The following is a 16425-nucleotide window of genomic DNA, read 5'->3' as shown; positions in this document are numbered from 1 at the left end:
ACCTGGATATGTTCCAAGTCTCAGTCCATTGTAAGGTTAATGTCTTCCAAGTGTTAGTGAAAGTGCTGAGATTGTTTATATAATAGTGAATATACTGCATTACAGGAAAATGTACACGTTGACGTCATAAGCTTTTGGCAAAGCTTATGACAGAGGAACCACTTCTACTGGATCTACAGAGCAAAATGACACAGACAAAAGAAAAGAACAGCAGACACTTCTGTTAAAATGTTTAATTAATTAGACTCTTGTAAGCATTATTAACACTGATAATTAACACACAAGAGTCACCCATCTGTTCTTAGTGATCTGCCATTACATTCTGATCTGTTTCTTGTACAAAACGCCACAAAATAACTCCATGTTCTTCAAGTAAAAAAAAAAGTTAATAATTTACAAAATCGCCATTTCATTTGAGTTATTGTCATTTTAAAAAGGAAAAACGTCAGGGTTAAGCATCAAATGAGGTCACGGTGGAATCCTCTGCATGCGGTGACGGATTATAAAGGTTGTTGTAGAAGGAAAAGTCAGGCTGGGTTCCATGCTGTGTGCCCTGGAAAGGAAACAAATATTTAATCCTCTGATCAACGTAAAGCTAGAAGAAAATGTTGAACTGCTAATCTCACATCTAATCTGCAGTCATCAGTGATGGGCATGTTGCTTTTAAAAAGTAATTAGTTATAGTTATTAGTTACTTTTCCCAAAGAGTAACTGAGTTAGTAACTGAAATTAGTCCACTATAAAAGTAACTAATTACCTGGGAGAGTAACTTTGCGTTACTTTTTTTAAACCGACAGCGCTGTGTGTAATGGAGATGTCAATGTCAAACCGTCCAAAGGGATCGATCTTTTAATTTTCGTTACTTTTTTCGTTACGTTGTACTTTCCGTTACTTTTTAGTTTCTTTGTAATTTTAGTAACTTTTTTAGTTACTTTGACATTTTAGTTACTTTTAAAGTTACTTTCAGACTTTAGTTACTTTTTTAATTACTCCTTACTTTTAGTTACGTTTTCAGTTACTTTGAGATTTTAGTTACTTTTTCAGTTACTTTGACATTTTAGTTACTTTTTTATTAACTTTCAGATTTTAGCTACTTTTTCAAAAGAGTAACTGAGTTAGTAAGTGTATTACTCCACTATAAAAGCATCTTATTACCAGGGAGACTAACTATTGCATTACTTTTTTAAAAAAAATGTTTAAATAGTCTAAGAATTATAATATTTTTCTGAGCGTAATGTACACTTCACATGTACGTTCTTGCCTATTACCTCAATGAGGTTAAAGTAGTGCCTATACTTCCACCTTTAAAACAGCAACTTTACCTCTGAACGCTCCGAACTACATTGCTGCAGACTATCTCTGACCACTTGTGTGATACTGCTATACGCGTTTGTGTGTAAACAACACTCGCCCAACTGATTGGCTTACCATGAAATCTTACCCTACCGATTTTTTTTCGTTTATTTGTGTGTCCTTGGCTTGTTCTCCTGCCTCTCTTTCTTTCTTTCTTTCGTTTTTATTTGTGCATTATTTATTTTATTAGTGTTTGTTCATAACTTCTGTTTATTCTTTCTTTCTTTGACAAATAAGCTGATAAGAAGTGAACAATAAGTGGAAGACAAACTGGAAACGTTTGTCAGCAAACATTCAGAGCTTTGCTGCCTGATAATTTCAGTTCACTGACTACCCAGGCCCAGAGTAGGGAGAGGTCCCATGAAAATTAATTGAATGAATTGGATCCTCCAATTAATTGGTGTCATAATGTATTTCAAATATATTGATAACATCAACTGAGAGAATGAAATTTGTGTCACAGCCCTCCCAACACATTGGACATTCTGGGAGCCCCCTTTTGGAGATGCAAAATGGTTTAGTGCGCCCAGAGTCAGCGGCTGGCGACAAGTACGTCAGTGAGTGCAGATTGAATGACCTGGAGGCTTGCTGTCATCATGCCGCCCAAAAAACACAAATTGGGGTACCAGAGATTTTAGTTACTTTTTTAGTTACTTTCAGATTTTAGTTACTTTTTTAGTTACTCCCGGAATTTAGTTACTTTTTTAGTTACTTTCAGATTTTAGTTACTTTTAGTTACTTTCAGATTTTAGTTACTTTAAGTTACTTTCAGAATTTAGTTACTTTTTTAGTTACTTTGAGATTTTAGTTACTTTTTTATTTACTTTGACATTCAAGTTACTTTTTCAGTTACTTTGAACTTTTAGTTACTTTTTAGTTACTTTGACATTTTAGTTACTTTTTTAAGTTACTCCTTACTTTTAGTTACTTTTTCAGTTACTCGTTACTATTAGTTACTCTTTTAGTTACTCCTCACGTTTTTCGTTAAAAACATTTTTCATGTTAAAAACCTGCTGTTAAAATGTTTAATTAATTAAAACATTATTAACACTAAAGAGTCGCCCATCTGTTCTTAGTGATCTGCCATTACATTCTGATCTGTCTTTGTACAAAACGCCACAAAATCAGTCCATCTTCTTGTTTTAATGGAATTAAAACACCTTCAATTAAAAAAATTTACAAAATCGCTGTTTCATTTGAGTTATTGTCATTTAAAAAAGGGAAAACGTCGGCATCAAACGAGGTCACGGTGGAATCCTTTGCATGCGGTGACGGATTCAAAAGGTAGAAGGAAACGTCAGACTGGGTTCCATGCTGTGTGCCCTGGAAAGGGAACTAATATTTAAATCCTCTGATCAACGTAAAGCTAGAAGCTAAAAATTACTCACATCTAATGTGCAGTCATAGAGGTCGATCACAGAGTTCTGCTGAGTATCGTGATTATTCGTAATTGTTGGCTGGTTTCTAAGACACACAAGCACAAATGTGAACAAAACAACAAAATGAATGTGAATTTATTATTAGGCACTACACGTTAATTATTGAAGTATTTAGATGACCACATACCCTGCCATACACTTCGGGTTCAACCTAAAGAGGAAGATGGAGATGATGACTCCGACCAGCAAAGTCAGACCAACCGCAAGGCCAACATACAACACATCTGTAGACACACAGAGAACAATAAACCGTAAGAATTTAAAATCAACATCTGGAAGGCTCACTCTTAAGCATTTTTTATTGTCTGTGTAGTAAAATCATTTTTCTGCGTGCCACAGACATCCAGTGTTTGGTTCATGTTGAAAAGAATACTGATTCTTTAAAAATGGGACTATACAGTAGATTTGTGACTCATTTTAGAGTAGGAAAAATTAGGCGTGTGAGCCACAAAGGCAGGGGTGAATAACTCAAGCCTTATCCATATAAACTTACACCTCTGGAAGAAGGTAGTTTTTTTTTAGGTGACGTGTTTAAGGGGGATTTCAGGTTACCGTTATTGTTAGACGGCTCGACAAGAGGATCTGTGGAGCAGCTGCTGGGAACAATAGTGATATCATCCAGAGCAACGTCTCCGCCTGTATTCATCCCCCTCTGATACGCAAACACAAACTGTGGCGGAGAAGAAAGAGACAAAAATGTATAAGACACACGAACAAACATTCTTGTTATCAGTAAACTGAGTTTTTAAAAGGTTATCCTTTTGCAGAATGCACAACGATTATTTTCTATATCATGTCCCAACTATACAATACATATTAGTAACAAGTGTGCATCTAAATATGCCAACTGACAGGTGGCATTGATAAAGTTGGTCTGCAATTGATCCAGATGGCCTTGCAATCTGAGCACTATTACTTCTGCCTGAGCCACACTCATGGTAAACACCTGATGAGGAAACACCATAAATCACCGCTGTGATTATTTCCTCCTGTGGCCAGGTAAAGCTCACCATGTGTATATTATTAAAGGAGAATTACCGTTTTTTTACAACCCTCGACCTTATTTCTGGCATAAAATACAATCGTTTATTTACCCATATAACTTTGGTGTCATTTGGAGTCATATATCCATACAGTGGGAGTGAATGGGGCACCGAAACGCAGCCTCTAAATAACGCATTATCTGCCACGAAACTCATTCATTTCACCAATATTTTGTTATGATACGCTAGTGCTATTCCCCAATAACTATATCTCATAACAAAATATTGTTGAAATGAACGAGTTTTGCAGCAGATAATGCGTCATTTAGAGGCTGCGTTTCGGTGCCCCAGTCACTCCCACTATATGGATATACACAGCGCTCCGCTGGATCTCAATATCATCTGAACAACTCCAAATGACACCAAAGTTATATGAGTGAGTAAACGATCGTATTTTATGCCAGAAATAAAGTCCAGTTTGTAAAAAACGGTAATTCCCCTTTAAGTTGCTGTTCTATTTTTATGACATAAATATGTATGCATTTACAACTTTCAGGATGAGTTACATATTGTTTAATGTTTGTATTTGTCACGTAAGCGTGTTTGTCGGCTTTTTGCTCCAATTCCAGAATACACTTATGTTTAGAGATGTATTTGCTGAAATTACCTCATTTCGTTACATTTGTTATATTTGTTTCATGTGTCTGCAAGTATGGAAGTACACCTGAATTGCAGATAAACACCTGATAAAGAAACACCATAAATCACCGCTGTGGTTATTTTTTCCTGTGGTCAGGTCTGCAGCAAAAACAACCGCTCACTCATGTGCAGCAAAATGTTCATAAGTGACTCTTATACTAACAGTTTACCCTAATGCTTAATGCCTTTGTCTTATCAAAAGCCAACTATTACCCAGAATGCCTCTTCGTGTTTAACAGACACACTGGCCTCCTGCCATTGGTCTCCCTTGTTTCCTGTCTGAATCCACTTCAGAAGTCCTTCTTCATTGCCACCAGCATGCATTTTCCTGCAAGATGGGACATCATTAGATAAATTAATGTAATGCAAATGTTACTTTATATAATGTCAATTAATATAAAGCTCATGGTGCTTAATGTTGATGACACAGTTAGTTACCTGTCATTTATGTAGACTCTCAGAGTCCCGACGTGGTCACCGTACATGTGGTACCAGAATGTGAGACAGTGCCCTCTAGTGGACGGCTGAAACACATCACTGATCAGGAAGGACAAGGCTCCCCACTCACCCACTGAGCTGTCCACGTAAACATAGTGACCTGAAAGAAAAAAAGAGCAAAGTGAGTTCTTATAGTCCTTTTACAGTATTCAAAAATACATGCGCTGCAGGTACTGCTGTAAAGCTAAAATAACGTTAACCTCTCACCTGCTTGTTGTCTTGGTGAGTGTGTTAAAAATTTAAATGCATGCATTTAGAAATTGAGTATCCTCTTTTCCTGTATACTTCATTTAGGCTGCTTTGAAACTTATTCTTACAGTTACACTATAGATATTTTTATATATAAAGAATCAGCCATGATTACCAACTGAATTGGTGGCAATGATGTTCTTACATGTTCCCAAAAAGGGGACTCTCTCTCTCACACACACATATCCTGTTAAAAAACTCAGGATCTCATAGTTGTGCATTATTACCATTTGTAGAGTTAGTGGTGTGATCAAAACTGGGTCCCGTATTGGGGTTCGGGGTGGCTCCTCTGCCACGGAGCCAGTCCCCTTGGTCGACGTCTCCGCCCAGGTTGCTCCAGCTACACATCGTGCTCTCAAAGTCGCAAAATCCACGAGGAGGGCACTTAGCATAAGTCAGCTGTACGTCATCGAAAGCCATGTCTCCCTCCTGCGTGGGTCCGGCCTTCACGCCCTCCACCACAATCTGAAACACAAAGTGTGTAACTACTTACTGGAGATGTTTAAAATCTCTTGTAATTATTGGAATATAGGTACTGAAAAAATACATACAAACATAATTTTAATTACGCTAATTCATTTATTATATTATTATGTAGTTATGTATACTTTAAAACATAATATGTAAACTAATTTAATATTTTTTTGAAAGGCGCAATATTAATATTAAACCCGAGGTTTAAGATAAAATGGGTGTAAGTAATTCAAGATGTGCACTGCGCATTACTCATTTTGTGCACATCTTTGCGACTCACTCTGTAAGGCTGGACCGAAGGCAGAAGTGCAGCCTGAGCGAACCTCCACAGTCGGCCCTGGTCTCCGGACTGGGAGAAAATCATAACTTCGATCCCTTCCTCGTTCTGCTGGTAAACATTCAGCATCCCCATTCCTGTGCCGTACATGTGGTACCACATCTGGAGACAGGTTCCTTTACCTGTAGAATGAATGAATGAATAAATGAATACACCTGTACACTGCACAGAAGTCAGGTTATTTGTGTTATCCCAAAGAGAAATGTTAAACAGGTTGGCGGACAATTTATAAGGCGGAACTTTAGCAAGACGCTCAAACCGCCCCGTCTTAAAATGACCAGATGCCTTGAATCAAGTGTCTTTTTACCTGCAGGGTACAGCGGTGAAGACATCGAAGCGATCTCGCCGGCTCGGTCCGCTGCAGAGGAAGGCATGTAGTAGTAATGACCCGTTGGTGTGTTGGTGGTGTGGTCGCTGTCCGGGCCTGTGTTGGGGTTCTGAGTGCCGCCCGAATGTCTGATCCAGTCAGCGTGGTCGGCCGTCTCCTGCTGCCAGTTACAGCTGCCCTCCTCAAAGTCACACCAATCTACAGCATGATTAATACATTATGTCGGAAACAATGCGCATAGTTTGCACGTTATTATATCTTCTCCTCAAATCATCTTTTAGTTGTGTAAGTTTTAGAAAACGGTGGTATTTGTTAAATCAAGCAGGAGGAAATTGGCCAGCTGATTGGAGTCTAGTCTCAGCTGCATTACGACCCCATTTTTTTTTTGGGGGGGGGGGTTGTTTCTCAAGCTTCAGCCTTATTACCAGAGGCAGGACATGGTCCATGAGCAAGGGCAATGTCATCAATGGCTATGTCTCCTGCCTCTCCTCCCACCGTAGCCTCCAGAATCACTCGGTGAACTTCCTTCATTGTCACATGGCTCTGAGCCAGCAGCCACTCATCCCCCTGGTTTCCTGATTTTTGCCACACCTACAGGAAAGACAGGAGGTTGATTCACTCGTCACAATGAGGATGTGAGGAGGCTTTTGCAACACAGCAGTATGCGGCGAAACTGTGCAGCTTGCACTCATTAGTACCATGCATTTATGTTATTTTGCAACCAGCATTTCACAACCGTGTGAAATGTATAATGAGAGAGAGAAGATCCAGTGGAGCCGGCCACAAATATTTCCCAATCAGCCTCACAGCCGTTTTTCTATCGCTGCAGCAAAGGGAAGTGTCCGGACGAAAACAGAATTATTAATGAAAAAAATAAAAAAAAGCGGCCCTCTCTGACCTTCTTGCTTATCATATATAAAATAAGCTGCAGATTTGGTGCATGTTTTACCAGGGTTTTCTTCAAGGGATTAGCTGTTTGTAGAAACATCCTCAAGGAACCCACAGTAGCTCCAAACATGTGATATCGAAATGTGAAGCAGTATCCATTTTCGCCAGCAGGTGGCAGCAGTGAAGACTTCAGCTGTGCTGCGTTCCCCTTCACGCTCGGTGAGGAACTTTCAATGTAAAGGTAACTCCCTGTGAAACAAATACAAGAACATTTTGACTCTTAATTAAGGTATATTTGCAGGCCCTGACTGTGGCATTTAAATAATTATAGTTTATAGAGGTGAAACTGTAACGACAAGGGCTGGGAAGAATGCAAAGGTTTGGAGGAGGAATTTATTTACTTTTCCTTCAGAGCCCAACAGGCCTGATTACTACTGACCAACATCCGCCATACATGAGTTCCCCATAATACTCTACTCCCAAAGCCTAGCTGATGTTTAAAGAAATACATTAAAGTTTAAAACAATTTAAGAATTTGAAATAGAAACTGCAAATTTCTGTTTCTGAAACGTATAAAAAATAAAAACCGTTACTGTTCAATTAAATTTCCTTTTATGCCTTGCTTGGTCAAATTGATCACTATGGCTATGTTACGTCTGACCGTTATTTCACTTGTGACCACAGGGGCTGCTGCTCAGCAAAAATGACAGGCCTGCCAAACAAGGAAACCGCTCATATATAAAAGAACAAATTAGCTCTGTAGTGACCGTTGCCTGTGGTGTGGTCTCCTGCAGGCCCGGTGTTAGGCGTCTCGGTGGGACCTGATCCGCTGAGCCAGTCCAGCTCCTCCTCAGTCCCCTGCACCCAACCGCACAGACTGCTTCTTTCAAAAGAACAGCCAAAGGAAGGCAGAGCTGGGGAGGGAAAAAGGATTTAACAAATCTCCTCATATGGCAAAATATAGATGCGAGAAATCACCATATCCGCAGCACTAGCTATCATTCTGAAAACGATGCGCATGTACCTGGTGGTTTGTAGGATTTTTCACAGTTTACAAAAGAGATGTCATCCACAGCAACAATGTGGTCTCCAGCAGAAGTTGTCGCCTTATTAATGCCACTGAACCAAACCTGAAAAACAAAAGGTCATGAACACTTGTAAAGGATTAAAGTCCACTAAAGCACAAAAAACTGCATTATCCTGCATTAATGGAGCATTGTGTATCTGTTCACATATGATGCAGAGTCAAATATAAACATGCCCCATAGTCTTTTTCAGTTTTCCTGTGCTTTTGCTGCAGCTACTTTAAAGTGTGTCTCTTTCTGTTCTCCATAACATGCCAGGGTATGACTTTAAAATTCCAAATACTGTACATTTTGGATATATTGCCATATATACTGAGCACTCAAGTATGTGTAGTACAGTGCCAGTGCAGGCCTGAAGGCAGATTCAACCTTCTCTGCTCTTTTACTGCGATTGTTTCTTTAAAAAATGCACTTTTCTGCATGAGCCCTGCGTTCAAAGCTCTTTTGTCGAGTGGGCACCTTATAAGGCTGCTGCTGCAGGCCCAGAGGCAGATGCTCTAGAGTCCAGTGGGAGACAGTGTTGTGACTGCGTGACCACAGGATTGCTTCACTCCCATCAGCTTGCTGCATAAGCACTCTGAGTGACCCAGCACTCGCTGCACCGATGTGGAAGTGAAACCTGGGTATAGGAAAGAAGGAAGGAAGAAGAGGAGAGTGTTGGATTGGGAAGAGAGTTGCATGGTAGAAAGACGGGGGCGGTGGGGAGCGTTGAGCAATTCATACACTAATATGTTCGACTCCCTATCAAAATAATTATTTAACAGACTTTTTGGGGTGATAATCTCTTACAGAATCTGGCAGTAGGGCGATGTAGGGGCGAGTGGAGGACTTTGGAGTATGGCCTCACTCTGTTCGGATCCTTGGCTGAAATTCACCGCCATGAAGTAGCCTGAGGATCAACAAAGCTGGCCTTAAATAGGGATTACGGAGAATCAGTGCAGCTATGATCATTTCACATCCATAATATCACTGTTTAACCGCTCATTAAATGGTCACCTGTGCCTGTAGTGTGATCAGCGGGTGGCTCAGTGTCATTATTAGCTTTCTGTCTCTGCCACGTGCTCTGTCCATCGCTGGCGTCAGTCCATCTGCACTGATCACTCTCAAATGTGCACGCACCTAAAATGTAAGGTCAACGCGTGAGTAATGCAGAAAGGAGGGAGGTGAATACCGGTTCACAATTACCATATTTGCAAGAAACGACTATTCTGTGCCACAGGGAGGCATGCATTTTTGCGTGCAAGAGAATATGTTGCGTCAAGTTCTCGGTCCGTGTGAACCGAACCGATTTCTGTCGCTAGAGCAGGGCCGACAAACAACTCTATGAAATGTTCTTGTCACAGGGCAGGCTGACCTCTGTGAGGATAAATGTGCCACTCTATTCTAAATTATCATGAAGGGAGAGGCCATCTGTCTCTACTTCCTGTCTCTGCAGAGAATCGAGTTTCGACCACAAATCCTCCGCTTGCTTTAACATAACATGGTAGCATACAGGATTTATCCTATGTTTTAAAAACTGTGATGAAATACTTAAAAGGCATTGTTATTTATATAAGTTAGTCATCTCCTGTTTTTCAGAGCCAAATAAAAAAGCTCAGGAAGTCGCCATTTCTGCAAGGAATAAAGTGCACTGGTGTTTGTTAACGCTCAAAATAAGATGGGGAATTTCAAACATTACATAAAGCGAGGGTAGAAAGACTTCACAAACAACAGCATCTGACACGATGTTGCAACAAAAACTAGCGCTCTGGAGGAAAATCGAACATTGGCGGTTGAAGGTACTCTCCGGCTCGTCTCAGACGGCTTTATATGCAGTCTATGGTCTGAACAGAAACAGTGAATGCAACTTGCAGCTCTCACCACAGCCAGCCTCGTCCTCCGCCTGGGGGCAGTCTGCATGATAATCGCATTGTAATGTATCCACAATACACACATCTCCACCTGAGCTCCAGCAAAAGAACTCATCATCCTGCATCACCAAAGGAACAAAATTAGCAAAAGCAGTGCTGTATTTACGCTTGATATGCAAAATGCTGCAGTTTTACCTGACAGGGGTTAGTCGGAGCGACTGAGGGCGTAGGTGGGGCAGAGGTGGGCGGTGTGTCGGGGAGTTTGCTGTTGTCGGGGTCAAACGAGCACTCCTTGGAGAAAGAGATGTCGTCGAGTGCAACCAGCCCTCTGGGACCTTCTCCGAGCACATACCTAAAGACAATCTGAGGAGGAGACATAAAACAGCGTTAACAGTCTAAATGAGGACATGGCTGCCTTGTTAATGTGTCCTCGCTGACCTTGCTGCTGGCTGACGTGGAGAACGTGACCTGTGCTCTCTGCCAGCTGTAGCTCGCTGAAGTTTGCCTGAGCCACAACTCTCTGTCATCGCTACCGGACTGACGTGTCCGGGACTGTGCTGTCAGCCTGGCTGCGGCGTCGTTCATGCTAAAGTAGAAGAATCTCACCTACGAGTATTGTAACAGGAAAAAAAAACAAAAAAACAACTGAAAGTATAAGGGGCCGTTGTTTGTTAAAGTAGTCTTGTGAACTGTGATCAGCCTGCAGTGGTAGTTAATAATGTACAGCACCTTTACAGACGAGAGATAACGCACAAGAGAAGGTGATAAGGCTGTGCAAGGTATTCTAACGGAATGTCATCAGAAGTTTTTATATATGTCGATCATGCATAACATTATGACCAACGTCCTAATATTGTGTAGGTCTCCCTTGTGCCTCCAAAACAGCTGTGACTCATCAGAGAATGGACATGGGCCTTCTGAGGGTGTCCTGTGGTGTCTGGTAACAGGATGTTGTTAGTGGGTCCTATGGGTTGAGGGCAGGGGCCACAGATATTTGATTAGTTTGGGATCTAGTGAATTTGGAGGCCAGGTCAACACCTTGTGCTGTTCTTCATGTTTTTTGAGTTGTTCCTAAACTGTTTTTGTGTGTGTGTCTGTATCAGGCTGTATCCTGCTGGGGATTGCTGCTGCCATCAAGGAGTGTCATTGCTAAGGGTGGGGGTGTCTGGTCTGGTCTGGTCTAGGTGGGTGGTACATGTCTAAGTAACATCCACATGAATGCCAGATCTAAACGTTTCCCAGCAGAATGTTGTATTGTTACAAGATGTTCAATGTTATTTACTTCTCCTGTCAGTGGTTTTAATGTTGTGGCTGATTGGTGTAGGTATAGGAAAGAAATGTCACTGCTAGATTATCACTACACCTGTGCACTCAGCTTATACACATTTGGCCATCTCAGTAAACTCACAGTGCAGTTTAAGGAGGGCAGTAACGTTTTGGAGAGAATCTCTGACGTCTGGCCCTTCTCAGTCAGGTGAGTCCCAGGTATCACATAACTACCTGCAGAACGACATCAGAAAACACGGCTGAAAGTCAAGCCGTATTTTAAAATTTTCTGCGTCGAGACCCGAACATCTCAGAGGGTCTTATATACCTGCTTCAGAGTTCTGGGTGTGATCCCTTGGAGGTCCGTGATTCGGCCAGGCTTCCTGTCCTCTGCGATGCGTCCATTCAGCTCCAGGTGTGTCCGCGTCACTGTCGGCCCAGGAGCACAGGCCTTGCTCAAAGCTGCAACGCTCCACCGCACCTTGTTGCTCTGCGTTATTAGCAGGGAAAGAGTAGCAGGCAGTGGGCAGATAATTATTTTTGTCACATAAACTTCAAATACAGTCATATTTTCAGCCTTCCACCATGGTGAGAGTTCTACTGTACCAGTACATAACATACCTGCCAACTTTTCAAAAAACCTTGGAGTGAGATTTTGTCGTGGGTGACCAAAATTATGCCGTGCACGCAGTCACACAAATTGGTGGCTCAGATATTAGATAATTGGAATTAATTTGATGTTGTACCAATGTTGTACCCTGCATTCTGGTGGTTTGTGGGGAGGTCCAAAGCTGTTGATAGGGGCAGCCCACTGAAGATGGACAATATTGGTTACATTCTGTGAAGCAGACATAGCTGAAGGTCCACCCCCAGGACATTTTGGATTAAGTAGATGTGGTTTCCAGCATTCTAGTGGATTTTTGGGCGGTCTGCTAAAGATGTGCAATACCTGAACTTATTCTGATTCATGTTCGGCATCATGACTTGTAGGTCTTAGTCTGTAGACTTGAGCTGAACATTCAACCAGAAAACTATTGGTGTGCCTAAATGACAATAAAGCCTTATTCATAGATCAGTGTTTAGGATTTGACCTAGGTAGGTTGATTGATATTTTGATTAAAATGGTATTAAATTAATTCTTAACTAAAACCTAACCTATGTTGTGAATAATTGCATTCTTAAGAGCACTTAATGATTTATGTTCAGCCAAAAACGACACAAGATTAGTTAGGGAGGGACATTATTCTTCATTCAAAGTCTCCCACCACATGGTCCATCAGAGACAAATAAAGTGCAACAAATAAAGTGCAACAAATAAAGTGCTTAAACAGTACAACTTTTTCAAGCAATAAAACAGATGAATGCATTACAAAAATAGCTAAAATGAGGCATAATCAGTATCAGATGCAGGTCAGAAGCTGGGTAAAGTCCTTGTCTATGATCTGTGTGCATGGTTATACTGGCCTAGTCTCAGCTCAGATTCTCTTCTTTATCAGACTTCTCAAAGTAGTTTCTGGTTTCTCCTGCTGTCTTGGCGGTCTCTGTATCTCTTCTTCTGTCTACTTCGGGGTGCAGGCATAGATAGTAAAGGGGTGCACTGCAGGTGTAGCGCAGCTCAAAGGTTCAGGGGCGCTCATCAGCGCCATCTACCGTCGTGGAGTTTGAAAAGGAACGGAAGAGTCTCGGACCAAGATCGGATTTTTTTTTTTTTGCGTGAGAAATTGGATGTGTGGCGTGAGTGCGTGTGAAAACAGGCAAAACCGTGTGTCACACGGCGAAAGCGTGAGAGTTGGCAGCTCTGACATAATGTGTGATATCTCACCACAGTTGTTCTCATCAGACCAGTCCCCACAGTCATCGCTGAAGTCACACACACGGCTGAGGTCCACACACACACTGTTGTTGCACACGAACATACCGTCAGGACACCATGGCTGGGGCGCTAAGAAGGAAGCCAAAACATGATCATTAATCAGATCAATGAGTCGGTCAGGACAATAAGGAAGAGCTGGTGGTAAAAGCGTACCAGGCAGGGTGCAGTTTGTGAAGTCTACATCATCGATGGCAACGTGTCCGGGCTTGTCGAAGGCCCTGGAGGCCTCGAACAGGATGGTGAAGTCCTGAGGGATTCGGCCAACTGTTACCTCACCGCGTTGCCAGGCGTCTCCATGGTTACCAGACAGCCACCACAGTGTTGTGGTCCTGTAGTTCTCCTTTAGCAGCACGCTGAGCTCTTCTGTGTCTGGGGTTTACAGAATTTAATAATGAACGCAGAAACTTCTTTTTTTTTTTTTTGCTGCTGCTGCACGCTGACACATGCAAAACATACCCTCTCCATACATGTTGTAGTAGAAGTGTAGGGTGCAGGTGGCGCTGGCCTGTCTCATGGTGGGACTCTGCAGGGCAGCGGGGCTCATTTGATCTCCTCGGTCTGTGTCGACCGCCATGTACCAGCCTGGAGGAGTCAGATCAGAACACATTCAGACGCCCGCTGAAAATGGAAACGCCACAGCAGAGCAAATGCTGCTACTGTTGTGGAAAAACGAAAGAAGCGGTAGATCTACCAGGCTGACGTAAGGTGACAAAACAGTGGAATAAATTAGTGTTCACAGTAATTTTTCAGCGAATGAATTTAATTTTAGAATAACAAAGCCCATTCTGCAAATAAACCCGGTGAAAAGAGGAAACAAAAACTTCTCATTTTTGTGATCATCAGGGCAGTTCCAAGTTCAAAATGTAATCTTCTTCATCCTCATTTGGTGGGCTGCAATTATGAAAACAGTCTAGACTTGATAACGTGTGCTAGCTTTCGCAGTGAAACCTTTCCAGCTCTGACTCCTACAACTTCCTGTAGTATAAAGGTGTGTCCGTGTCTTTAAGACCAGAAAAAGTCTGTTTCATAACGGTACAACAGTCAATGTGCTGCTATATATAAAGGCCGTAGAAGAAGGGGGCGTGTGAGGCCTTACCTAGCTCAGTGCCCAGTGTGTTGTCCACAGACGGGCCATTGTTCCCGGTAGCATTCCTGCCTCTCACCCACTGAAACTGGCCGACACTGATCTCCTCCCAGGCACAGGTGCCATTTTCAAATGAACAACCCACAAACCTTGAACTTGTTTCATTCACTACAAAAGAAAGGAAACTGTTTTATTTCTGTCGCTGTTAAAAATACTGCCTTTAAAACCAATGGCAGTACCTTGACATAAACCTGCCGTAAGGCCGACGTCATCAACGGCAATAAATCCTCGGCTGTTAGTCTCCGCCTCGATGAGCAACTGTGATTGAGAGAGTGTGCAAAAGATCATTGATTGTCATTCTGTTCAACGTTGAACTTTATGTCGGCTTTGGGGTTACCTGGAAAGGTCTGGACGCCTCTACAGACTGAGAGAACCTGCTCCAGATGCTCCCACTGCTGTTACTGTGGAAAATCAGATCCTTCTCAGATGGCCCCGAACTCATGAAAACCCGCAATGTCCCAGAGTCACTGTTTTTGTTTGATATGTAAAAAAAAAAAAAAAAAGCAGCTCAAGTTAGTTTGAGCGAAAATAATTCTTCTCCAAAATTCTCCAAGCACTAACTTTGTATTTTATGACACAGATTCTTTCAAGAGATGTTGCTAGAACATAAATCTTTGATAAACCACACATTTGCTCACTGCTTATCTCAATTTGCGTTACAAACAAACCAAAAATGTACTTTAACACAGATTAGCCGCTGTCACGTTTGTCTTTTATTTCAAAATTAAGAGTAAGTCTTGAGTAAAATAGTGAACTCTGCCACAAGATATTCTCAGTCTTGCACAAAGTGAAGCAGGTGATTCATGACTAAAGGACACTTGTGCACACTTCCTGAGGAAGTCAACAGGGAACCTAAACAAGATAAACGGGATAAAGTGCATCCTCCCTCACACTGCACTGTCACATACTGTATGCAGTGTAAGAAAATGGTGATTTTTCCATTTATTTCTGCTGACCTGTCGTCCATATGGTACCAAAATGTGAGACAGGAGGTGGTGTCTTTGAGCTGGATCCATTCCGACACTACCTGTGCTACACTGCTGTGGTTCCGGTGTAGTGATGAGCTCAACAAAAACCAGCCTGCACGCAAAAAAAGGAAACGAAAATGCCAAATAATAACCTTTTTTTTTTTCTCTGAATGGAGGACGTGTTAACTGAAAAACACAATCCTTTTTAATGACGTTCAGTGGCAGTTTGAAGTTTCAGACATTAGGACGTTTTTTGTGGTGCAGGGAGGAGGCGACATGGTATTAGTCAGGCATAAAAAGAGAAGTTAATGAGTGACATGCTCTGCAAGTTTAACAGTTAATAATATGTTGTAACAAAGGCAGGTTTTTTAGATAGTTGACTGATAACTGACTAACATTGTCACATTTAAAACATCAGTTTTGGTATAATATGCCAAAATGTTGACAATTAAAGGGGAACTACTGTTTTTTTACAACCTGGACCTTATTTCTAGCATAAAATATCATTATTTACTCACCCATATCACTTGTGTCATTTGCACTCGTTCAGGAGATAATTAGATCAGCGTATATCCATATAGTTGGAGTGACTGGGCCACTGAGACGCACCCTCTAAATAACGCATTATCTGCCGCGAAACCCGTTCATTTCACCAATATGTTGTTATGATACGCTAGTGCTATTCCATGTTGAGTCCAGAGTAACCTGTTATCTGTCATTTTGACTGATTGCAATTCACACCCCTGACCACTTGGTGGTGAGTGAGTTAATTTGCACTTGTCTCCAATCGCAGTTTGCATTCCAAACGTCGCAGAACTTTTGTCAGTGCACGATTTCCTGGTACACCGATTACACTGACGCACACGTCAGAGCTTGGCTAACCACAGACCTAGTATATATAGTCAATGCCATAGACATATATACAATATGTATATAAGCCTATGTGACTGACAGCTACCAAAATCGTATTAAAGCACGTTGCTAGGACTGA

General features: G+C 41.6%; 2 protein-coding genes and 1 long non-coding RNA gene across 3 annotated transcripts; all 3 read right to left on the bottom strand.

Annotated features, from left to right (window-relative positions):
- On the bottom strand, positions 1-3066 carry LOC311489069. The gene is made up of 3 exons (XR_014699098.1): positions 2920-3066; positions 2742-2817; positions 1-553 (listed from the first exon to the last, which is right to left on the bottom strand). It is a non-coding gene; the product is annotated as an uncharacterized lncRNA (long non-coding RNA).
- A 1-nt stretch (position 3067) lies between these two features.
- LOC311489068 (MAM and LDL-receptor class A domain-containing protein 1-like) lies at positions 3068-6108 on the bottom strand. The gene is made up of 5 exons (XM_084545967.1): positions 5976-6108; positions 5449-5686; positions 4913-5072; positions 4688-4802; positions 3068-3462 (listed from the first exon to the last, which is right to left on the bottom strand). The coding sequence occupies exons 1-5, from the start codon at positions 6105-6107 to the stop codon at positions 3268-3270; spliced, it is 840 nt and encodes a 279-aa protein (XP_084402093.1). The 5' UTR covers position 6108; the 3' UTR covers positions 3068-3267.
- A 42-nt stretch (positions 6109-6150) lies between these two features.
- Positions 6151-13300, bottom strand: LOC311489911 (apical endosomal glycoprotein; the record flags this gene model as incomplete). Its single annotated transcript, XM_084547222.1, has 13 exons — positions 13272-13300; positions 11592-11939; positions 10379-10789; positions 10194-10302; positions 9330-9452; positions 9123-9222; positions 8793-8952; positions 8273-8378; positions 8016-8162; positions 7310-7497; positions 6786-6951; positions 6351-6558; positions 6151-6154 (listed from the first exon to the last, which is right to left on the bottom strand). The coding sequence occupies exons 3-13, from the start codon at positions 10559-10561 to the stop codon at positions 6151-6153; spliced, it is 1494 nt and encodes a 497-aa protein (XP_084403348.1). The 5' UTR covers positions 10562-10789; positions 11592-11939; positions 13272-13300.
- Between the last annotated feature and the right edge of the window lie 3125 nt (positions 13301-16425).

The sequence above is a fragment of the Chelon labrosus genome, assembly GCF_963514085.1.
Source record: "Chelon labrosus genome assembly, chromosome: 6".
Classification (NCBI taxonomy): domain Eukaryota; kingdom Metazoa; phylum Chordata; class Actinopteri; order Mugiliformes; family Mugilidae; genus Chelon; species Chelon labrosus.
This window is presented reverse-complemented; position numbering and strand designations above follow the sequence as displayed.